The 26,766-nt window shown below is 35.2% G+C and overlaps 1 protein-coding gene across 5 annotated transcripts in view; it reads left to right on the top strand.

Moving 5' to 3' along the window:
• The window catches only part of LOC106075439 (amyloid beta precursor protein binding family B member 2-like), an 88,547-nt gene that overhangs the window by 10,727 nt on the left and 51,054 nt on the right, over nucleotides 1–26,766 (top strand). For 3 of the 5 annotated variants that reach the window (XR_008779541.1, XM_056039604.1, XM_056039603.1), the window contains exon 1: nucleotides 22,290–23,354. The exons of 1 other annotated variant lie outside the window; for it this stretch is intronic. Coding sequence is in view for 3 of the 4 variants with exons in the window: in XM_056039604.1 (XP_055895579.1) it covers nucleotides 22,646–23,354 (709 nt within the window). In the remaining variant the exon portion in view is untranslated. Of the gene's footprint in view, nucleotides 1–22,289; nucleotides 23,355–26,766 lie in introns of those variants that run through there. One more of the 5 variants, XM_056039605.1, reaches the window with a different exon arrangement.

Here is a 26,766-nt window from a genome sequence, read left to right as displayed (position 1 = left end):
CGACTCTCTCTGTTCATCTTGTACTCATGCAATGTGACGATCATCCCAAGGCGTGTATTAGGATGTGTTTCGCTTAGATTTTCATGTTAGAAATATCGAGTGGGTAAAACTCGTTCATTCATTTTCTTTAGTTCTGTTAGTGTGGTGTAAAGACGATTGTTAGAAGGAAATTAAATTAGCTTGGAAGAAAATAAATGTCTCTTTTTGGCTGTGAAATTGAATGAACCAAACAAAAATACAAGTTGTTCCAAAATTTCATTAGCTGAAAAAAAAAGAAAATCTTTCACACCATTAGAGAATGTGAAGTATGCAGTTGCTTGTAGATTGTGAGAAATTTTCTCAAGTAGTAAAATATTTAACATTTCGCAATTGAATATTTATTTTTAAACACAACAATTTTACTGTGGGATGTTACTTTTTATTAGCGGCCCCGAAAAGGGAAAAGCCACTATTAGTTTTGTGTGGTCTATCCATCCGTTATGTTTCAATATCAAAAACTAAAAGCACTTTTGAAAACTCAATTTCAATATATTGTATCGTGCTAAAAAAAAGTCTCTTGTTCTTTAAACATAAATGTACTCGTCGTTTTTTTTTGTTCCTAGAAAATCACATTTTGAGAACAAGGCCGTAAAGTAACATAGGTATTGTAGAATAATACTTTGCTAGATGAGATCAATTAGGCATTTTTCCAGGCGCTTTGAGAGTTTTGCATGGTTGCTGAGACCTTTCCGATTCTTTTCGTCTAGATTTAGATATCTGGCGATAGTTCATCCCACGTAAGTCAATTCATGCACCACCATGGGAAGGGGGGTGGTCCAAAATTAATCTCTGGTATATATTTGAATTTTGGTGAGACAGCAGCACTTATGCAGCAATCTGAGTACGTACAGGCCTTTACAGCCCTGTTTGTAAATGGCAGTCATATTGTAATGATTTCAAGGGTTAAGCACTGTTTCATTATTAGTGCAGTAACATCTTAATATTGTTCCAGTACATCACAGTCTATCCTACTTAAAGATCATAAGTACTTCGTTTATTCTAGTTCATCGCAGCCTCGGGCACTGGTTATTGATTTCTGGGCAACATTGGAGATCGCTATTTGCCAACACCAAAACTGGCCATGGTTATTGCCAGCAGCCTGCTTGTTTACAGGTGGTCATTATTTCTCATGTCTTTTCTTTCCTAACATACAATAACAATATGCTGTTTAAATCAGTGTTATTGTTTCATCAAATACTGCATTCCTCATTAATCTTTGGACAATCCTTATTTTTATATATTATTATTATTATTATTAGCGTCCCCCGAAAGGAGAAAAGACGCTATTAGTTTTGTGTGGCCTGTCTGTCCGTCCGTCCCGTTTAGATGTCAGAAACTAGAAAATCGGACATCATGATACTTTAGATCATTCAAAGTTCTGATGCAACGGCTACTTTTTTCTCTTCCGAAAGTGAACCATCTAATTTTAAAAAGTATCTATGCAAGCAGATTTTTCATAAAAATACACCACTTTTACAACTATTCACTATTAATAGCAACAAACACGGGAGGCTCTTTACTAGGGAAGACCACTATTTGCCATATTTTAACACATTTTATGCAAACGGTTTTAATTTTTTTTCCACATTTTTTTTACATTTGTATTGCTTCTTCTTCTTCTATGTTCTCATTTTTTATGTTGCAGTGTTCAGATGACTAGACCAATACATGAGATGAGCTGCGCAGTGGTTTCCAAATCAGGGAGTTCTCCATATAGTTTTCTTTCTATTGGGGTGTTTTGGGGCCAGTGTCTTGTACGGGCTTCTTGGTAAAGAGAGCAGTTTTGGAGGACTTGGTCGGCATTCTCTGGTGACACTCCATATGGGCAGACCTCACTGGTTCCAATTTTGAGCTTCCGGTACATGTGTTGTCGCATTCTGTTGTGTCCGGTCCTAAGTCGAAAGATTAGACGTTGGTCTTGTCGGGATAGCTTTTAGTAAGCATAATCTTTCTAGTGATTTGGATGCAAGCTCGTCCATTTCTCATTAATTTTATTTACGATTAATTTCTTCATTTCTTCTGAATAGAGTGCAGAGTTTAATTGTGAGTTTGTTCTCCCACTCTTGGCGAGTGTGTCAGCCTTCTAATTTTCTTCTAGTTGTATATGAGCTGGTATCCATTGAATTACAGTTTTTTTTTGCTGTTGATGTTGAGCTTTGTAAGTGCTGTTCTAAGATTTTTTATATAAGAGGAATCAGAGTTTTGCAGGCTTCGGAGAGTTGTTTTCGCATCAGTTAGAAAGACAATCTGACTGTGTGGGGTACTTGATTGATTTGCTAGCATGGTAGCAGCTAGTGCTAGTGCTTCACTTTCTGCTCTGTGGCTGTCAGAAGGCTCTCCAGTTGCAATGGATTTTTCTGTGTTTCTCCATCTGGCCATTCGATGAGTATTGCAGCTCCTCCATTTGTGGTAGCTTTATGGGAGGAGCCATCCGTGTAAATTCTGATCCACTGATTGCTAGGATAATTGGTTTGTAGAAGACGGTTTACTTTTTCCTTGAGCTCTGTTGGACTGTAGTCAGACTTTTTTTTATGTTTTCAATATGGTCTCTTATAGTAGGAATAGAGCTTTCGTCCTAGGGTGGAGATTCATTATGGTGTATCATGGATTCCAGTTATTTTTTCAAGTTGGTGTTTCTTTTTTAGGTTTAGAGATTCCTGTATGAAATTGGTTCTTTTGAGACGGTTTTTAGTGCCAGTTTTGTGGATTTTTTGTTTTGAGTGTGTGCCTCTCCAAGGTTTCCAATTTTGTGAATTTAGAAAGGATTTTTATTTCTCTTCTTTCATCCAGAGAGATTAGGGCAGCGGTTTCCTCCATAGCTCTTATGTGTGTTGTTTTGATTGCTCCTGTCATTATCCTTAGACCAATGTTTGTATTTGTATTGCTAAGTTAAGTAAGTTCTGTCATACTAACTACTACATTTACACACACAAATTTATAACTATTTTTTTAAAGAGCAAAAATCTTTTTAGTATGCATATACGTTGGACAGAATTTAAAACAACAATTAATAAGTAGTTTTTCATATTATATCGAGAACTGCAGCTATGTATTGTCACTATAGGACACTCAACCAAAAGGAATTTTTTGTAAATTTTTTTACGGAAATGTTTTTTTTTTCTTTTTGAGGATTTGAATAAAAAATTTGAATACAAAACAATTAGATCAATTAGATATTCATTGTAAGTCTTCTGTTAGGCCAGGTTCGCATCTAACTTCACATTCACTTTCACCTATCCTTTGATCTACTGGACCGCTGGGGCACCACACAAGATCTGTCAACCCTTTTTCTCCATTTTTCTCTGTCATTTGTCTTTGATAGAATTTCATTCTGATGTCCCTTCTGAAAATATTGAAACCTGCCTTTTTACCTGCCTGGGTGGACCACTTCGGGGTCCGATTTTGAGTTTCTGTTACACAAACTGTCTTTGTAACCTTGTCCTTAATAATCCGAATGACACCCTTAAATCTTACCTCGGTAGTTCAATACTAACACTTATCATCTATAAATAAATTATACTTGGTTTATTTGCAATAGGGTCCACTAGTTTCAAGCGAGCGTCTAGGGCCGTTGGGCGACACCAAGGAGGAAGGCGATGAAAACGTTGAATGTTTTGACTGTTGGTGGAGAGGCCAGCTTTATCAGATAGTCTAGTGGCATGAAGCTAATACAATTTTATCTGGATAGGTCTTCTGCATCTCTAACCATGTACTAGATCTAGTTTTCTGATTAAATAAATTCATTTTTTATCCTTAGACAACAAACTTGAGTCCAATGTCAACTAACATCGAATGTTAGTAACAGCCGTATTACAAACACCCCATGTTAATTAATTAAAGAAACTAAGCACCAGTAAATTAAGTACAATATCAAAATCCACGTATGATGATAGTCAAAACATACTCTCTATGTTGAAGTTCTACCACAATTAGATAGGTCTTCATGCTAAAGGTTGGAGCGATAGCTTCTGTGTTACCACAATGTTCACAGCCTGTGGTGGCTGAATACATTTATTTTCTTTCAAATAAAGTCTGACCACGTCCATTAAAACAACAACCAAAATGTACACACTTGTACCCATGACACCCGACTTGCAGGGACGCCGAACAACCTGTTAATGATTTCACCTTTTCGTATAATCAAAGACACCGGACATCATATTAAACATATCATCTCACCTTGTCATACAGACACCAGACATCATATTAAACATTTCATCTCACCTTGTCATACAGACAAAAGACATCATATTAAACATTTCATCTCACCTTGTCATACAGACAAAAGACATCATATTAAACATATCATCTCACCTTGTCATACAGACAAAAGACATCATATTAAACATATCATCTCACCTTGTCATACAGACACCAGACATCATATTAAACATTTCATCTCACCTTGTCATACAGACAAAAGACATCATATTAAACATATCATCTCACCTTGTCATACAGACACCAGACATCATATTAAACATTTCATCTCACCTTGTCATACAGACAAAAGACATCATATTAAACATTTCATCTCACCTTGTCATACAGACGCCAGACATTATATTAAACATTTCATCTCACCTTGTCCTACAGACGCCAGACATCATATTAAACATTTCATCTCACCTTGTCATACAGACTCCAGACATCATATTAAACATTTCATCTCACCTTGTCATATAGACAAAAGACATCATATTAAACATTTCATCTCACTATGTCATACAGACAAAAGACATCATATTAAACATTTCATCTCACCTTGTCATACAGACAAAAGACATCATATTAAACATATCATCTCACCTTGTCATACAGACAAAAGACATCATATTAAACATATCATCTCACCTTGTCATACAGACACCAGACATCATATTAAACATTTCATCTCACCTTGTCATACAGACAAAAGACATCATGTTAAACATTTCATCTCACCTTGTCATACAGACGCCGGACATCATATTAAACATTTCATCTCACCTTGTCGTACAGACGCCAGACATTATATTAAACATTTCATCTCACCTTGTCATACAGACGCCAGACATTATATTAAACATTTCATCTCACCTTGTCATATATACGCCAGACATCATATTAAACATTTCATCTCACCTTGTCACACAGACGCCGGACATAATATTAAACATTTCATCTCATCTTGTCATACAGACGTCGGACATCATATTAAACATTTCATCTCACCTTGTCATACAGACGCCGGATATCATATTAAACATTTCATCTCACCTTGTCATACAGACGCCGGACATCATATTAAACATTTCATCTCACCTTGTCATACAGACGCCAGACATTATATTAAACATTTCATCTCACCTTGTCATACAGACAAAAGACATCATATTAAACATTTCATCTCACCTTGTCATACAGACAAAAGACATCATATTAAACATTTCATCTCACCTTGTCATACAGACGCCGGACATCATATTAAACATTTCATCTCACCTTGTCATACAGACTCCAGACATCATATTAAACATTTCATCTCACCTTGTCATACAGACGCCGGACATCATATTAAACATTTCATCTCACCTTGTCATACAGACGCCGGACATCATATTAAACATTTCATCTCATCTTGTCATACAGACGCCAGACATTATATTAAACATTTCATCTCACCATGTCATACAGACGCCAGACATCATATTAAACATTTCATCTCACCTTGTCATACAGACGCCAGACATTATATTAAACATTTCATCTAACCTTGTCATACAGACGCCAGACATCATATTAAACATTTCATCTCACCTTGTCATACAGACGCCAGACATCATATTAAACATTTCATCTCACCTTGTCATACAGACGCCGGACATCATATTAAACATTTCATCTCACCTTGTCATACAGACGCCGGACATCATATTAAACATTTCATCTCACCTTGTCGTACAGACGCCAGACATTATATTAAACATTTCATCTCACCTTGTCATACAGACTCCAGACATCATATTAAACATTTCATCTCACCTTGTCATACAGACAAAAGACATCATATTAAACATTTCATCTCACCTTGTCATACAGACGCCGGACATCATATTAAACATTTCATCTCACCTTGTCATACAGACGCCAGACATTATATTAAACATTTCATCTAACCTTGTCATACAGACGCCAGACATCATATTAAACATTTCATCTCACCTTGTCATACAGACGCCAGACATCATATTAAACATTTCATCTCACCTTGTCCTACAGACGCCAGACATCATATTAAACATTTCATCTCACCTTGTCATACAGACGCCGGACATCATATTAAACATTTCATCTCACCTTGTCGTACAGACGCCAGACATTATATTAAACATTTCATCTCACCTTATCATACAGACTCTAGACATCATATTAAACATTTCATCTCACCTTGTCATACAGACAAAAGACATCATATTAAACATTTCATCTCACCTTGTCATACAGACGCCGGACATCATATTAAACATTTCATCTCACCTTGTCATACAGACGCCGGACATCATATTAAACATTTCATCTCACCTTGTCATACAGACGCCAGACATTATATTAAACATTTCATCTCACCTTGTCCTACAGACGCCAGACATCATATTAAACATTTCATCTCACCTTGTCATACAGACTCCAGACATCATATTAAACATTTCATCTCACCTTGTCATATAGACAAAAGACATCATATTAAACATTTCATCTCACTATGTCATACAGACAAAAGACATCATATTAAACATTTCATCTCACCTTGTCATACAGACAAAAGACATCATATTAAACATATCATCTCACCTTGTCATACAGACAAAAGACATCATATTAAACATATCATCTCACCTTGTCATACAGACACCAGACATCATGTTAAACATTTCATCTCACCTTGTCATACAGACAAAAGACATCATGTTAAACATTTCATCTCACCTTGTCGTACAGACGCCAGACATTATATTAAACATTTCATCTCACCTTGTCATACAGACTCCAGACATCATATTAAACATTTCATCTCACCTTGTCATACAGACTCCAGACATCATATTAAACATTTCATCTCACCTTGTCATATAGACAAAAGACATCATATTAAACATTTCATCTCACCTTGTCGTACAGACGCCAGACATTATATTAAACATTTCATCTCACCTTGTCATACAGACTCCAGACATCATATTAAACATTTCATCTCACCTTGTCATACAGACGCCGGACATCATATTAAACATTTCATCTCACCTTGTCGTACAGACGCCAGACATTATATTAAACATTTCATCTCACCTTGTCATACAGACTCCAGACATCATATTAAACATTTCATCTCACCTTGTCATACAGACGTCTACTATTACTACTATACTACTAACCCTATCGGCTTCACATAATTAAGGTAAGGGAAGCCCAAACTATTGCGCTGAGGAAGGAAGAGGGGGAAATCCTGATTGTATTGATTAGATCAGTTCCAATTACTGCTGGACCACGTAGTCCACTTGTGTTGCGAGAACATCGATGTTCTGAGACACACCAGGGATATACTCCTCATTAGCTGTCTCTAAACATATCTTCGGACAAGCAAAGGCCAACATACGTATTGGTAAGCCATCGGGTAGTATATTATCACAGAGTGATCAAGATATTTCAGTAACAAACGTCTGGTATATACTGATACGAATTGTCTTTTTCCTTGTATGATGAAACTAATGTTTCTGTTTATTTGGTTCTGGCTAAAATAACTTCGAAGAAAGTTCAAATTATGTTTGTACGCAAATGGACACGAAAATACCAGAGTACGGTTTATCTTCTAAAAATACGCAAAGCAAAAAAAAAAAAAAAAAAAGAAAACAAAAAGTTGTTGCGTCAGTGCCATGAAATGGATTATTCTTATTAGATATATATGTACCTCGAGTGTAGAGATACTTTTTTTTTTTTTCGCGCGCTAACGCGCAAAGATTTACAATAAAATCTAGATCTAGATCTCCATCTTGCTGATACAAATAAAGGGAGTGCCTTTCAATGTGTCAGCTTATTTCTAGACTCTGGTCTTCAGACGATTTGGGAATTAATTGATTAATAGATCTAGTTCATTAGATTTTTTTAGATCTAGATCTATATTTCTAGTATTGCCTTAAAAAGTTTTACGATGTCTAGTCTTGTTTTCTAGATCTAGAGTTAGACTCTAGATGTGGCCATGTGTGTACTAGACTTAAATCTAGAGAAGAGCTAGATCAAATTAGGTGTAATATTATCGATTTAGATTTAGACTACTAAGTATAATTAAGTCTAGTAGCTTTATAATCTAGATATAGATATGATGATATATGTAACTAGATTTAGTCCTAGAGATACTCAAAAGTGCACATCAACTTCTGCTATCTTATAAAAAGATTTATTGATCTTCTTTCTTATCATTTATGGAATCTAAAGTATTTAAAAAATTGGCAAAATTAGTTGATCTACTTGGTCTAGAGTCTAGATCTAGTATTTCACAATAAGGACAGTAGCATATAATTCCTTAGGATTATTAAAATAGCTTTAAATAGTCTATGCACATTAAAACCAATTACCAATCAACTGAAGTTGCCTCTAGAATTTAGATCTAGACTCGATTATTTGTAAACTACCAAGTTCTGGAGTTGAAAGTGAGAATGGCAGAGGTTAAAATGGAAGAAATGGTGGTTAATCTCTCTCTTGGCATGACAAAGGGAATCAAACTAATGTGCCCTGACTCTAAAATTACAGAAAGTATGCAGATCCAAATCTACCATTACTTATGAAAGCCTAAATTCAAAGAATGAAAAAATCCGGAACATTGAAGGCTGAGTTTGTTTACAAAAGAAAAGCTTTTACTTATACAGAACACCCCCCAACCATTAAATTCGTGATTCCTTGCGCCATCCTTCAACACTTCTGTTTTCTAAATAACCTTCAAGCTTCAAAACCCATAATAAAAATCTTACAACAGCTTGGGAGTTTATATATTCAGCAGACTCAATAGCCTAATAAAGATTATCTGTCTGAAAACATCTTTAATTTTTTTTATTAGTGATTGTAGAGGATGCCAAAGCTTTCTTTGCTGAGACTGTAAGGAATGGTCTGAAAGAAGAAAATCTCAATTGTTTCAAAATGTGATAGAATATTTCCAGTATCTGTATACCTTGCAAAGAACTCGCCCATAAACAAAACTAGATGTCACCGTACCAGCCAAGTAAATCATTGCATCTAGTTTAAGTCTAAATTCACGTTAGCATAAAGTCCCATTCTTTTAAATGAATTTTCTGTTGGTGCTTTTATGGAATCAGAAATGCATCTCTAGAGGCATCATGGTCATAAATTCATTGCCAATTGACAAGAACATCAACATTCTAACATATCCTAGAACAGTCTATGACAAAGACTAAGTGTGTAAATATTAGAAAAATGCACAGAATGTCTTAAATAACTTAATGCTGTGTTAATTTTTTTGGATTGCTGCATTTTGTGAATGATACGTGCTTGAATGATTTTAGTCTTTCCTCAGTATATTTCTTTATAATTAGGAATATACACATTTGCCCCTCAAAATACACATTTCCTGGTCTGGAAATACACATTTCCATTTAGCCATGAAAATATCTCTGCTATACACTTACGGTAGTAGTAGTAGAGCTGTAGTATTATGTATATTTGCTGATCCTTACAATAGGGAGTTATACTTTGACAAGCTATTAAACGGCTACCATTCACGTGGAAACGTCTTTGCGTTTTGGTTATTTGAAACTACTTTATGACCTTCCTATTGAACATAATAGACCTAAATAACGAATGAAAACACAAAACAAGATAATAAATCCGTAAAACAATCGAAAGTAGAAATTTAAATCAGGGAATTTTTACTTTGGAACTTTATTTTTGAAATATTTACTTCTAAATATTTTGCGTCGTAATTTCAGCTTTATGTCTTTTTGTTTTCCTTTTTAGATATATGCACACACACACACACTCCTTTTCATTATAGAAGATACTCGCTAAGGACCAGTAAACTGAAGTAGCTCTGTCAAAGGACAACGTTAATTTGTGCCTGTTGTTTGTTTCAAGAAAAAGTTTCTAACCACTAGAACGAAGGCGCTTATGGGATATTGAGCTAAACTATATTTTATTAAAGAATTGTCTTAAAAAACGAGTGATGAATAAATGTCAAATGACTATTTCGGCAGAATTTAACAGGCTAACTTGGTTCATATGCAAAGTACGTTATAAACTTGTATAAGGTTCCTCTGTAATACTGTTGTATTTTGAGTTTGTTTGTGAGTGAGCAAGTCGTGCTTTCGTTTCGTTGCATCAGGTCCTTATCCATTGGAGAACGTGCAGGTTATCACCAACTACAAGTTTTTGGTTTCGTTTCTTTGCATCAGGTCCTTATCCATTGGAGAACGTGCAGGTTATCATCAACTACAACTTTTTTTTTCGTTTCTTTGCATCAGGTCCTTATCCATTAGAGAACGTGCAGGTTATCACCAAATACAACTTTTTTTTTCGTTTCGTTGCATCAGGTCCTTATCCATTGGAGAACGTGCATGTTATCACCAACTACTTGGAGAACGTGCATGTTATCACCAACTACAAGTTTTTGGTTTCGTTTCTTTGCATCAGGTCCTTATCCATTGGAGAACGTGCAGGTTATCACCCACTACAAGTTTTTGGTTTCGTTTCGTTGCATCAGGTCCTTATCCATTGGAGAACGTGCAGGTTATCACCAACTACAACTTTTTTGTTTCGTTTCGTTGCATCAGGTCCTTATCCATTGGAGAACGTGCAGGTTATCATCAACTACTTTTTGGTTTCGTTTGGACGCTTTACATGGAAAAAGTGTTTGGCATAGATAGGTCCAACCGATGGATAACAGAGCTGTAATCTGTCTGGAACATAGTTTTCTTCAAACATTTCTTCTCTAGTATAAAAATTAAAAAGTGAAACTAGTCTTCTGTGTCTAGATTGTTCACATAGCCTCGAGTGAGTAGAAACACTGATGGACACATGTTTTTAAAAAGGTGATGGAGAACTCGAATCGTTGAAAATAAAGATTCGCCGCTTCTGTACATTTTCATCGTGAAATACTTCATACGACGTTACTGCTCACGTGACATGCCTCAGTATCAGGCGACGCCATTTTATCGCCTCCCGTATTGGGTGACTCAAGTCATTCCATCCCAGTTTTATCTTCAATTTGGGGCCGTCAAATGAGGCAAGGTGGGCCGGGTGAGGTTGACTCCCCGCTACACGACCATTTCATTTCATGGCCTACCGACGATGCCATTACTCGCTAGCGATCCCTAGGGCACTGCTAGAAGAACTCGTTGGATCCCTCAAACTAAATGGGGTTATCGAGGAGGATGGAGCGCTGGAGTTAAGACATTGGAATGCGAAAATAAAAAGGGGGTGGGAGGAACTTGTTATGTCTGTGTTCTAACGATGAAAACTTTCTCTGACAGCCTCCAGGAATGCTAGTCACATTTTGATTTTTTCTGCTGAACTAATTTTTTTTTTTATCTAATTATCATTTCGATAAAATTACGTTGTTCTCTCTGATAGTATAATTCATTGTAAGACAGTATTCAGTGTTGATACATTCAGTGTTGATACTTAGAGGAAACAAGAAAAACAGTGAAATGATATAAACACAACTTACAAACAGCAATGAAGTTTGTTTGTGGAACCTTTTTATCAACAATGCAATGCCAGCTGTGTCTCTAAACTTGAATAAGATCTTTGTATTATTTCATTGTTAGATCTAATTGTGGGTTGTTCTTTTAAATGTTGTTTTAAAATGTTTAGAGTTTTTTTTTCTTCACCAGTTTAACACTATCAATTGTTATTGCTAATCTAACTCAACCTAAAATACTTCATTGTCTGAATGCCACGTTGTCCGATGACTCAGTTTTATTTTGTTTTCCTAATTTTACGCTCACACAAGTTTAGGAATTGAAATGAATCGTTAATCCCCCTCTCCGTATTCTGTTTCCCTTCCATCCATGATCATTATTTTCATTGAATCTTCTCAAAGAATCTGTTTTTTTTCTTTAAATACCCAAAGTAGCTTCAAAATTGTTTGTTTTTTTAAACAATTTTTCTATTTTTTATACTTGTACACTTTATGTTGCTAGAGTTTATTTTCTTGTGTATATGAAATAATTGACTTTGTACTAGACATCGGCAACATATTCTTCTAATAAACCCTACAGTTAAATCCTTCTGTATTTTCAAGTATTTAAACAATGCATTTTTTCAATAAATTGAAATTCAAAATAATAATAAAATATTTATGTATGCATTAAGAGTCTATCCAACTAGCCATAAGTTTCTCTTTTATTGAAGAGAATTGCAAATCATTTCGTTTTAACGTTACAACGTAACGAAATTGTTGTAAAATGTAAGTGATATTTTGCTTATGTTTTGCTATAATTTTTTAACTTTACAGCTAGTGCTGGTTTCAATGGACTGTAAACACAAAATAAATAAGACATTATTAAAAATGCTTTTTTAAAATTATAGCATATGTAGAATGTGTACATTCGATTTAATCTATCTAGATTTCTCTCAAATACTCTTTCCTTTTTTCTCACACTGATTCCCCCCCTCCCCCAAATCTTTTTTTTTTACTTACGGAGTTTGTTTTATCACGTAAGCTCAGAGACATGGTCTTGTTTTTATCATCTTAAGTAATAACATTTCATAGAATCATGTGTCTTTTGTACTTGAAACAAACTGATCAACAGATCAGAAAAATAATTTCAAAGAATCATTTAGTGCTTTTCGTTTGAAAACTAACTCTTCAACCTATTATCGATGTTGAGACTCCTGGACCTATGTGCAATATAATTAAGTGTAATATAAATCACATGAGCTATCTCAAAAAATCGGCGTCATTTTTTTTTAGACAAAAAAGAGAAATCAGCGTTTCAATAGCTTTTTTTTTAGTTTTTGCGATCCAACTGTGACAGACTGACAGAAAGACAACACATAATTCATAGAGACTTTTTGGAGTTAAACAAAGTCCCCTCTGTTCACGGAAAGCACGCCACTGCATGAACCGCTGTTTAATACATTTTGGACCTTAAAAAATGAATATCTCCGCTTCCTTTTGTACAATATAACAAATATGGTGTCTGTGGAATTTTGTTTTCTTAGATTACTTTTGTATAGCGCAACTGTTTTGCTTACGGCATGCTCAATGCACTGTATGGTCCAATCTCTTTTGTGGACCACTGGGGGTAGGTGGGGGTACAAGGGAGGGGGGTCCGTGTTGCTTTTACAACAGTAATTTAAAAAAAATCTTTGCTACGAGTTGGGACTCGAACTCAAGCCCTCTAGATAGGTAGCCAGTTGTCTTAGTTTCTCAGCAATACTTCCCTTTAAGTTCTTTTTGAGAGTGTAGGTTTTATTAGTGCCATTAGTCTGCAATTTGGTATCGAACTACCTCAATTTCTCTATGTCTACTCTACAATTAGTATCGAACTACCTCAATTTCTCTATGTCTACTCTACAATTAGTATGGAACTACCTCAATTTCTCTATGTCTACTCTACAATTAGTATGGAACTACCTCAATTTCTCTATGTCTACTCTACAATTAGTATGGAACTACCTCAATTTCTCTATGTCTACTCTACAATTAGTATGGAACTACCTCAATTTCTCTATGTCTACTCTACAATTAGTATCGAACTACCTCAATTTCTCTATGTCTACTCTACAATTAGTATCGATCTACCTCAATTTCTCTATGTCTACTCTACTATCTTATATTTTACCATCAGAGTATTGACTGAATCTTACCTAAATGTATTGTAGATTATGTTTATTTATGATACTCTAGTTTTAGACTAAAAGAGTTCCATTCATAGTCGGAATTTTTTTAACAGACTAATGGTTCTGAGAATGTGAAGAAAATTAGATTTAGATCTGGGTTCCGTTTAGAGTTACATTAGTTGATTATCGAAAGTCAGGACTTCGCTTTAAAACTAGTACCCCTTGCACAGATTATAACATGCCTGACTCTGTTCAACATTATGTTACACATTATTGCTCCCCCTTTCCATTCAAGTTGAAAGTTGACATTATTGTCTCCTACCAAACATACATCCAATTAAAAAAAAAAAGCAAATTAATTGATGTATTAAAAGTTATTAGTTCATTTAGTTTAATATAGATGTTGATTAAGGGAAATTAATTTTGCTTTACTAATAGATTTTCTTGTATATTGTACACGTTTAGATTGAGTTAGGGTAAGAAAGAAACTATGCAATTTGACCATGTGAAATGATGGAGAGGAGGTAGAGCTCTGCTTATGTGGAATGGTTTTGAGAGGCTAAGTGGTTTTATCGATTGCTATTGGCTCAAGACCATCGTCTTGGGAGCCAGAAGGTAATGAAAGTAGCGCTACAAGCCAGGATCTGATCGCATCATCGCCTCCATCATGACTGCGGCGAACACATCTACGCTGTACGGACTGCTGTATTGGACGGTATCAGGCAGGACAAACCGAGATAGCCACAACAGTAGCTTGTCCACTCACTGAATGATACACTTGAATACTTTTTATTTGGGGTTTTAGTCAGCCCCCCCCCCTCTCTTCTGTTGTACTTTTGTCTGATCCTTTAATAGCTGCATGACATGGGCATGGGAATTGTTTGAACTATTGTTGAGTTGTATATGGCTTTCAAAACTAATCGGATTGTTCTCATACCATGTGACCAGTCTTTATAATGAGCATAACGTGTAGCACATTGGGGTTTTAGACTTGAGCACTATTTGTAGCCATGAACTGGGTGGATGGCTATTTTAAATACGGCTCTTACGATTTTCTTAAAACTATGTCGATATATATATATATATATATATATATATATATGGCTTTTTTTGTGACGGTACACACCGGTACGGCGTACCGGCACCTTTTTCAATGTGGGGAAAAATTATTACTTTTCTTGTATATTAACGTTCATTATTAATATGTTAGTAGTTAAAAGTTAGGCAATTCATCACTGAGTACCGGCACCTATTTTTTTTTACAAAAAAAAAAAAAAAAGCACTGTATACATAAATATCTTTGTGGGGGAAAAAAACTACTTAATTGACCATACAGTGAAATCTCTGGTTAAACGTTATCATCTTTCAAAATATAATCATCTTAAAAAAAATAAGCTTACGTTTTTTCATCGAGTGACTCACGAACTACTTTTATAGCGCGCAGCTTTGACATATACTCATTATAGACTTGACAGAAAAAAAATTCAAATTTATTATTTTCCCATTTTCAGAAGAATGCGAAATAAGATTTGATTTGTTTTTGGCATGCGCACATCCGGTCTTTTGGCACAGTTAAAGTTTAATTCTTTTTTAATCTCGTGTTATCGTATTGTCTTATAAGTCTAGACTCTAGACTTAGACTCTAGACTTAGATCTAGATCTATCATCTAGGTCTAGAGTGGTTTGAATCAGTCTAGATCAGTGATCATCAATACGTACAAACAATAGTGCCTTGCATGCATTATGTGTGCAGTAAAGCTTATACAATATAATTATTATGTAATACAACATTATTTAAAGAAAATATAAATAATTAATTTTACATGATTGAAAAACATTCAGCAACATCTTTTTTTAAGTCGCCGCGACAGGTAGGTTCAAAATCGCGGGTTTACAAAATTTCCTAAAATTTTTTGAAGGACTGTTCCCATCACTGTAAATAGAGCCCAGATCTAGATATATTTATAAAATATATACATATACATAAATGTATTAATAATTTGAACAACATTTTAATTATTAAGGCAATAGCTTATCTTCTGACAGCTTAGGGGGTGCAGATTTATTTATTATGTAAACAGTAGTATCCCATTAAGAAGTGAATCGGATGCGAACATCATAGTACACAGTTACCCAGTACCAGAAGACCTACTAATCCTGATCATAATATTGACCTGGGTCTAGTTATTTTAAGACTAAACGTGTTACATCATACGAATTCTACATTCTATATCAAGATTCTAGATCTAGTCTAGATTTAGGTAGTTCGATAAAATTTCAGACTCAAAATACAGTACCCGGTAATAAAATATATAATGCTAAATCTATATGGTTGAAAAGGGCTTCAGAAAATAATTTCAACCGCACGTTGAGAGCTGAACAGATTGGCTAGCGAACATTAAGGATGAGTCACACAAGTATTTTAAGAGAAATTACCAATGACCTCTTGCTTAGTTTTATTATAAATTCATTCTTAAAAACGTATTGTTTATTGAAATGCAAATAATTGTATTGAACCAAACATATGATAACAGAGGGCTCCTTGTATCCAACTCATAGTTTGTCTCTGCGGGTTATTCCTACTCACTCTGTAATTACATGAACTCACACCCAATCTCATACAGGACAGTGCCTTCATTTTAACCAATATGAGAATAATTTTCTTTGTATTGTTAATGTAGCGGACCATTGGAGTCCCATACTGCTATTTGCATTATTCATTTCAATTTGAATGTAAGTCAATACAATATGCATACTGCCATTTAAAAATAAGTGCACGCTTACGGATGACTATAAGAAATGTAAATTTGAACATATTTTTAACATATTTAAAACAAATTGAAGTCGATTACGAAATTGGATTTACCAAGTTGTACTCTAGATAGTACAGTACGTACTACGAACTGTCATTTTAATTAGTTTTTTTTAAATGGTTGTATGTTTTTACATAAAATATATGCATTGAGACCGGGCTGATTGAAGGGTTAAAGGGCACGAGATGGTCTAACGTATGCCGATGGGCCACATTTATCATAATCACAACCAGACTGATTTAGTTGGTTTTTGTAAAATGTTTTACATATTTCGGATGTTCCTTCATAGTTGAAGATAGTTTACTTCCTAGTCCAAACCTCCCGCAGGATGACGGGGGATGGGAGCAGGCAGGGTTTGATAAATCCAAACGACAGTCCAGTGCGCAAACCGCACGACCAGGCAGCCATCCGGGTTATGCATGTTCTTATCATACCAATAAATACAATTTTAGCTGTTCGCACTCCAAGACATTATTATGAGTAGCTTTCTAACCTTGCATTTCAGGATTTATTTAAATCTCGTCCAGTACATTTCACTACATTGCAACAGCCTGTCTAGATCCTTGAGACCATGATAGAAGCTAGTGAAATTCCCAATTCTAAAGAGGCTCTTCTGGTGGACTTGGATTGTCAATGTTTCAAAAACTATCCCCCAAATCGACTGTTTTTGGATTGCGCAGTTTTTGTAGAAGTAAGGATTCAGCCAGAGGCGTCACATTGGTCATGAATGGTATAAACGCTGTTTCTCTTTTTGGCTTGAGTACAAATACTGCAATCCAATTTTTTCAATCGGTTTAAGCATTTTGAGAATTTCTATACTTTTAAAAAACTTTTATTATATCATTTGTATTGAAATTAATTGCCATTAAAATGTTTCAGAATTATCTGAAAAGAAAATAGTTGAATTCTAAACAATTGTAGTTAAATAATAGTCAATAATGTATCAGACAAAACATTACATAGTTACAATAAACTTGTTATAATGCAACCCTATTCCACATGCTATCAAACACCATATAGAAATCCATACACTGCTTACAAAATTCCAAAAACAAAATAGTTTGCTTTCAAAATACTGGTACCAAAATTTGCTCTTACACAGTTACACGATGGAGTTTCAATATAGCTTTCATTTTTTAAATCTAAACAAGGCGGACAAAAAACATATCTTAACCAGGGCCGCCTAAAAACAGTCAATCGAAAGTTTCTTTCAGAAAGAAGCGTGCTTTTCTGCCTGAAGTAAAGAAAGATGATGAAATAGTTTGTGGAAACAATAGCGGCCTAGTCTTGCCAGTAGCTCTTGATTGTTAGCCTATGTCTATATCTATCCTAGCCTGTTACTCTGGCCTATATTGATCCTTTTCTTCTGTGCAAAGCAAGTATTGCTTACGTCTTTTAAAGGGATTGGATGTAAAGGGAGACAAAAATCCCTGGTAAAAAAAAAATGATTTTCTGTAGTTGGTCAGGGAATGTGGAGCCAAGTTCTACATTTCTTTAAAAAACACACAAAGATATACTCGAACAGTTTCCTTGCTCCACCAACAGACACACACACCTATCTAGAACCACTCTCAGAATTAAACATGGACGTTTGTACAACGTTTCATATTCTGGGCACACAAGTCAGAGGTCAGTTAGAAAGCTTAACTTCAGACGATCGGTCGATAGTTATTTATCTGATTTTATAACTTTTTTTTATCGTTGTTTCATCTTGTAAAACCTGATCACTTGATTTATATCCCAGAGTACTTTCTTCAGGGTGGCTAACCAGACAGTGCATTGATATTACTTACCGTTACACACACCCAAGTTTTGTTCAATCAGAAACTATGGGAACTAACGTTCTATATTTAATCACTTCAAGCATACAGTTACAGCATCCTTTTAATAGAAATATTTTTCATTGTTTTACAAAAATGTTTACACATATAATTAATAGATATTTGGCTTATAATAATTATTATCCGTGAGGATAATTGTACATTACAAGAAAACAATACATAATTAGAGCATACATTCGTACACAAAATACACGTTCATACCCCCCAGTTTCTCTTTAACATCACATGCGCAATTAACAACAGGGAGCTACATTTTGTTCAGCGATTTAATTGCCAAAGGAACAAAAGAGTTTTAGTGTCTCTTTGTTTTTGTGATCGGTGTCTTATATCTTCTTTGTGATGCTAAAATGTGACAGTCATGATGAAGAGGATGATTTTTGTATGCTTGAAATCTGTATAGCTTTCTTGGCAATGTCCATGTGTGGTTTGTTTGTAGCCTATAATATTACTAGCGGCATTTACAAGTGTATAAAGTTTTTATGTTCAGATTGCTCTACCTGGCAGTGATATTGAAACTTAGAATGCTGCAGATGTGAGCATGGTAAAACATTGACAATGCTTTTTCACTAATATTAAAGGACGACATTTGTCTTAGTATATTAAACATAAATGAATAGCAACATCAGGGACCAAGTTTTTAAGAGAGAAAGTAGTGAATTAAATGCTACGAAAATAAGGGACTGCGCCGACTAAGGCTCGAACCAGTTAGCCTGGAAACGACAACACCGCGACAACACCGCCTAGCGATAACGCACTAAGCGAACTTAACGTCTAGACCATGTCTTAGTAGCCTTAATCTTTGTTGCACTTTTTTTTAGGGATGCAATCTGTGTTTGCAATCAAATGTAATTTAGTGTCCAACACAGTTTCGAGGTACCGTAGTTAAGCTTTCAACTAGTTCTATGCTCTCCCCACCCAAAGAAACAATATTAAATATTAATTAAAATTCAATATTAAACAAATGTCGTGACAGTACTTTTCTTGTTTATTGTTTATTTCTCTTCAATACTGATTGACGTCCGCGATCTCCGCGTCATGTACACACTTTGTTAGAGAACAAATGGAATACCTTTTTGAAGATCATTGGTATAGAGTATAGAGAATACACCACATACTCATACATTCAAATTTCTTTGCTATGATTCTCTAAGCCGCGATCCATAGAAAACCATAGGTGAACGTACATTTGATGTGACGTCAATTCACAAATAATATAATCAGCCTAGTTGTCGCATTAATCATAGGATGAACACTTTATTAAACAATGAGTAAAGTAAGCAACGTTTCTAAAGTATTGCCCAACTCCGCGTTTTTTTTTTTTTTGGCAGCTTACAGTTGAATCACATTAGTATTTATGTCAGAAGAGGAGGTCGAAAGATGATTCTGTTCTTGCCCAAATATTTTGCTGAATATGATGGCTAGCACGTCTGTTAACTTCTGACCATCGCGACGTCATACCACTAACAGCCTGTGTGGTTCTGAATTCTGTATGGCCTTCGTATTTGGTGCGTGGTTGTGTCTCTCTCCATGTAGTATGTTTAAGTCTCATTTCAAAGTCTCTTGTTCAATGTAGAAATGAGTTTTGAATTGGTATCATATCTTGTGTTCACGATCGTTTACATTTGAATTATGTAGTCTTACAAAAATGTTTACACATACTTCTTTAGTTCATCTCCCTATGACAACTTCTTTCAGGGCCGAGGGCTTGGCTCTGCAGTTTTGTTTTGTGCCTTTACATTTGGCTGGTGAGGTCTTAGCGCTATAGAAGCAAAGTCATCTTCTCAAGGACACTTTGAGTGTGTCCACAAGGAGTTTACTATCCTCTTGTTAGCTGGTCATATATATATATATATATATATACCAGATAGAAGCAGTACCATTTGTATGTACCGGTACCTTTAACTCTACACATCCATATTTATTTTAAATCAGAGTTATTTTCTCATGACATTGTAATCATTGAACTCAGTGGCGTAGCCAGGGATTTTGGGTTCCAGGGCGCTTGACCCTCTTAGGGATCCTTGACCTTTCTAGGGGGTCCCTGTATTTTGACATTTGACACCATGACATAAGATAAATATGTCTATATTCCAATAGGTACAGTAAATAAGTAAAATAAACAAAAACTAATCATTAAAACTCTTTCAAGTAAGTAAAAGTGCTAATAAAATCAAGGGCCCAAAATATGAGAGCCTATATGTGTCGGGGAAGCATTATAAAGCGGGTTTTACCAAATCAAGTCAAAAGTCTGTGTGGGAGAAATTACGATGCCGGGTAAAATAAAAGTGTGGGTACTAGAGAGCGAAAAAGAGAAAAGAGAAAAAATTAGAATAAAAAAAAAAAGAAAAGAAGGGGGTGTTCCGGACATAAAAAACAATATAAAGCCTAGGAACAAATCAACGGGCGTAGCCAACGCGTACTGCTAGATTTAATATTTATTGTAAATAAAAATTGAGGACATATATTCGGGGGACCCTCAAGTGGGGTTCCCGTGGGGATCTTTGAATTTGGACTCCCGCCCCTCCCCCACCCCCACTCTAGCTATGTCACTGATGGAACTTATTGATTTGGTCATTGATAGTTTTTATTTACGTTATTTTTCACCTAGAAGACCTTTCCTCTATTTATTTTCTACTATTGCTGTACGTTGTAAGGAAATTCAATCATTGAAGAACCGTTTGTAAATCTAAAAATGTCTGTTCTGTTCAAAGAAAAAGGTTTTAGTAGCATTACTGGCTTACCAGTGCTGGCTGTAGTATATGTAGATTCGTCTAAAATAGAGTTTTCACTGGGGGCAGTGAAATAAAAATGAGATGTGGGTATCTCAGCTTGATCTCCTTTCAATAGAAATTAATGAACTGGCGTTGAAGAAGCTCAAGGTTAAAGGTCATCTATTGATCTTTGTGTACAATGTTGAAGCTAAGCAGTGTTGGTTTCATCGCTGGGATAAATGTAATAATGGCACGGCTGTCTTCATTGGCAAGATAGGGCCACTTTAAATCTTGGTTATAAAGAAAATGTTCGCAATTATCCCAAAACACGCTGCAAGCAACGGATAGCAAAGTTTTGTAGAAGTTATGAATCCATTATTTTGAGAGATGGCATCGTTTTAAAAATTTAGAGCAAAGTGACTAATCGTTGTACTCAGACCAACTGTGACACAGTATTTGTTTGTCTAAGATACAATACATGAATTTTCAAACAAAACATTCGGGTTGATTAAAGGAATTTTGTTTACCAATCAAAACTTCAGATATTGAAAATAAAATTATAAAGTGAATGAAATATTTACGTTTCTATAGAAGTAACTTAACCATGTTCATGTTAAGACTTACATTTAAGGCTTTAAATAATCTTGGTATCTTAAATACTGTCCGCATACAAAGTCCCAAAACTTGATAGGGACGCTGGACTGGACTCAACATACCCCCACCAGTTGTACCCCTCACTCAACAGGTTGTTTCTGACCCCGCCAGAGTAACAAATTGTTCACGCAGCTCAGTGTGGCAGTCGGCGCGCTGGGTATCGGAATAAGGAGACACTTTCTCACGACTGACCGATTCCATGGAATTATTCCTCAACTTTGTTTCAAGTGACAACTTTGTCTGTAGATAGAGCTGTGATTGAGGATACATTGAATGTATTGGGCCTTGGTTCATTCTATTTCTAGATGCTTAACTTGCGGTCCGTATTTTGCTTGTGTTGTGATGGTTTCAATGTGAAATAGGCAGTTCAAAATGTAACTAATGTTAATTTATACCAGATCTAATTAATAATGTCTTCTTTGCTGGACCTCTTAATTAGGTTTCATTAATAGATTACAGCTCATGACACTCGTGTATAATGATTTTTCTCTACAAAAAAAAAGTATATAATAACTGTTATATGTATATATTGTGTTCCAAATTGTCCCTCCCAAAACTAATGAACTCGTGGTTTAATTTTCTTTAGCTAATTAATGACTAGAGCTCCGTGTTGTGGACGTATAATATGTGTGTCCTCCTAATCATTCAAACTCATAACATTTAGTACATTCCCATACCCCGCTTAATTCTCTAGACATTCATCTTTAAATGGCGTGTTAACGAAATTGAACTGTTGAAGTGTACTCATTGAGCTATGCCGCAGGTGAATCAACTCGTGAACCCTGTACGGCATCAGTGTCACTCTAACAGCACCCCAAAGACTCAAGTTTATGGTGAATGCTATTTGGACAGTTGTGATGGAACTTATTTCTTGGATAATTCTCTCAAGTTGCCTAAGAACGTTGGTAGCCATCGTCTCATCAGGCCCCACGTTCTTAATTCATGTATTCGGAAACTAGACCATGTGGAAATTCTAAACCGACTTAACGGAAATTACAATGGTGGTGAGATCAACTCTTGTGCCGGCATTGGTCTTGGCTGCTGCCATTGCGTATCCTACAACACCAATCTCGACCATAGGCCGCACTCAGATGGAAACGTCTTAAGTAAGGTTTATACAAGCACACAATTTACCAAAGCTGAACTTGGAGAAGTTATTTTCAATAGGACAGAATCTTATCGGAATAACATTAGCTCCACCTGTAGGAACTGCAACACCGGCATCGCCTCATCTTCCAAGTGCTCTTTAGCGACCTACACAACGTCAAAGTGTTACAGACATGCGAACTCTAGTGCCGCACCAATTGGTCGTATTAAAAGTAGCACTACTCAGTATCAGTACTTAATTCGAAAACAACAACGCACTAGAAAGTGTGGTTTTAATGTATTTATGCACAGTGCCCTTTACAGGCAACAGCACAGAATTGAGAACAATTATATCATCTATCACAACCCAATGGAAGGTAATAGTAAACTAGGCCTACTGTTTCTTTTATCACAAATGATCTGAAGCGATAGTTAGACAATTAGTGTACTGTGCATGTTTGTTTCTAGTGACTTCCAGACACATAGAGCTATAGATTCACATCTAGAGAGATGTATTTTATGGACAACTTTCTTACTTCTTGTTGACACTTTAAGAAATGATTTAAATCGTTCCAATGAACAAGTTTCTATTCTTAACTTTTTCCGTTACTAAGGGGTGAACGTTAGGACTTTTTACAATTCAGAAAACTGTATTTAAAAAATCGTAAAACTTTATATTTGTATACAGAAACCGGGTTACAAAGAAAGTTTGTATCAATTTTGTGTGTAAAGACAAACCGGTCAACGAAGTGGTCCATTCAGTCAGGTTTCAATATTTTCTGCATGAATATCTGAAAATGAGAACTTACAAACTATCAACAACCATAAATCTGTAACCGTCAATATAAATATTGAAAGTGTTGTTAATACCAATGTATTGCACAATAAGCCGACGCAAGATTTCACTGGATACGGAGGTTTATTAATGTTATTGTCTTAGGTACAACTAGTGTTATTGAATGATTATTTTAATGTATGGTTTTGTTAAGGAACACTATTTCATTCAAGGCCTCAAGGAAGATACTTTTCTCTTTGGTTAAAGTAAATTCTTTCCATTAATAAATGAAATGCAATGCTTATTAATTTCTGTTTTAAATTATATTTGACTTATCTACACACTAAATGCAGTCTTTCTTTTGTAAACGAAAAACACTTTATTTAAAACGTAAGTAGCTTGTATAACAAAACATTAAATTTTGTAATGCAAACATCCTTTTTAACATTCTAAAACGTTTGCATAAAGTTTAAAAAATACACACAAAAATCTCCTCCCTTATTAATATAATCTCCCCATGTTTTTTTTTTATTAATAGTGAATAGTTCTAAAAAAAAAGACGTATTTTTCTGAAAAAAAAAATGCTTGCATAGTTCCTTTTTTTAATTAAATGTTTCACTTTCCGTAAAGGAAAAAATAATTTTTTAAACAAAGCGTATATAAAGTGTAATTGTATCAATTAGTTTGGAGAAAGAAGGGTTATCTGGGTGAAGGCTACCGTAACAGCTTTTTACATTTATACATTTGTATTTAAAAAAAAGGTTGAACGACTTGAATTGGAACTCGAGGGCTCAACCAGGCCAATACACTAAACACTGTGCCAGTGAAGTGCTTATGAAAATAGGTTTCATAGCTATCTATTAGTTTCAAACTTATAAGCGACAAAGTATAAAGGGGACTAATTAAACGTATACTACCACATAAGCCAAATACAATTTCTTTCCCTTGTTCGATACCGAACAATATAATTTAATTACCCAGGTACCAATAACTAATTAAATACTTGTTTGTTTGATTTTATTGGTTCTTATTTTGTCAGGTACAACAAATTGTGCAAAGTTTCAACTTGATCCTAGAATGGGTGTCGGGAGAAATAGACAGTTCAAACTAGGCAAACAGAGACAGTTCATATTAGCTTTGTGAAAAAAACGCTGCATCAGAAGGTTGAAAAATCTAAAATATCATGATGTCGGATTTTCAATGTCTTTTCTAGTTTTCGCGCTCTAAACGGGGCGGATAGATGGACTACACAAAACTAATAGTTTCCGGACAGATGGACTGCACAAAACTAATAGTTTCCGGACAGATGGACTACACAAAACTAATAGTTTCCGGACAGATGGACTACACAAAACTAATAGTTTCCGGACAGATGGACTACACAAAACTAATAGTTTCCGGACAGATGGACTACACAAAACTAATAGTTTCCGGACAGATGGACTACACAAAACTAATAGTTTCCGGACAGATGGACTACACAAAACTAATAGTTTCTGGGCAGATGGACTACACAAAACTAATAGTTTCTGGGCAGATGGACTACACAAAACTAATAGTTTCCTGACAGATGGACTACACAAAACTAATAGTTTCCGGACAGATGGACTACACAAAACTAATAGTTTCCGGACAGATGGACTACACAAAACTAATAGTTTCTCTTTCGGGAGCTGCTGATAAAAACAAAACATAACAGCATAAAGTTATTTTTAAAAAGTGTTTCTAATGATTTGAAATAGGTTTTAATGATTCATCTTTAGTCTTTACGTTTAATAGATCGCTATGAATTAATTAATTAATTAATTATTTTCTGACTTTTTAGAAGTAATAATAATAATAATAATTAGAGAAAAGTTAAATACATGTCTTGATTAATAAAATATATATAAGTCTGTTAATTAGCATACGTCGCTAATTTGCAAGGGTCGGCCTTAGGCCACTTCAACCTATGCGTCCGCAGTGTGCCCCGCACTTTCATAAGACCCGCGCTAATTATAGGTGTATAAATTATAATATTAAACCATTTTATAACTTATAACAGATTTTCCGCTGCCTCCTGATTTACCAGGAGCTCCTGGAAATCTCCTGATATTACAAAATATACGAACAAGTTCTGGAAATTTCCGGAAATTATTAAGATCTTTTGAAAACTCATACAAATCTCCTGAAATATATAGACAAAAATTTTCATTTTGGGGTGTCATTCAATATGGAAAACGCCCATGCTACGCGCGATAAAAATAAACGGCATTATGCGATACCCGTAATTGTGGAATCTAGTGAAAGAAGCTTCTCGCGCCTCAAACTAATGAAGAATTTTATTGAGGTCAACAATTCTCGTAGATAGATTGAAACATTTGGTATTTCTTGGTATTGAGCGTGATTTATGTAGGAAACAGAATTCTTATGATATAATTGTATGACTTCGCTATACGCAAGTCTCGTGTAGTAATTCTGTTCGTTGTAAAGAATGAATAAAATGCAAAGACGAATATATTTTCTAATAGAAACTCTTAAATTTCACTTATTATCCGTATCCCTACCCAAACTGGGCCCTGCAAAATCCGTTTCGCATTGGGCCCCACAGTGGTTAAGTCCGGCCCTGCTATTTAGTGATTGGTGAATACAGAGTAGATTACTTGTTCTCTTTCCATGACTTCTTGGTCAAAATGGTTAAGTCCTGCCCTGCTATTTAATGACGGGTGAATACTACTTGTTCTCCCCCCCCCCCTTTTTTTTTCGCCTCTAAAATTACGTGGGGTAACTCTAGTCCGTCCGACTTGCAGAAATAAAAGAGTGATCTTTCCATTACTTGGTGTCCAAACTCTTGCGCCATGAAGAGAATTATAGGCCCCACAATGGTTAAGTCCTGTCCTGCTATTTAATGACGGGTGAATACTACTTGTTCTCCCCCCCCCTTTTTTTTTTCGCCACTAAAATTACGTGGGGTAACTCTAGTCCGTCCGACTTGCAGAAATAAAAGAGTGACCTTTCCATTACTTGGTGTCCAA

The sequence above is a fragment of the Biomphalaria glabrata genome, chromosome 8, assembly GCF_947242115.1.
Source record: "Biomphalaria glabrata chromosome 8, xgBioGlab47.1, whole genome shotgun sequence".
In the NCBI taxonomy this organism is placed as follows: domain Eukaryota; kingdom Metazoa; phylum Mollusca; class Gastropoda; family Planorbidae; genus Biomphalaria; species Biomphalaria glabrata.
Note: the sequence above shows the minus strand (reverse complement) of the source record. Positions and strands in the feature narration are given on the sequence as shown.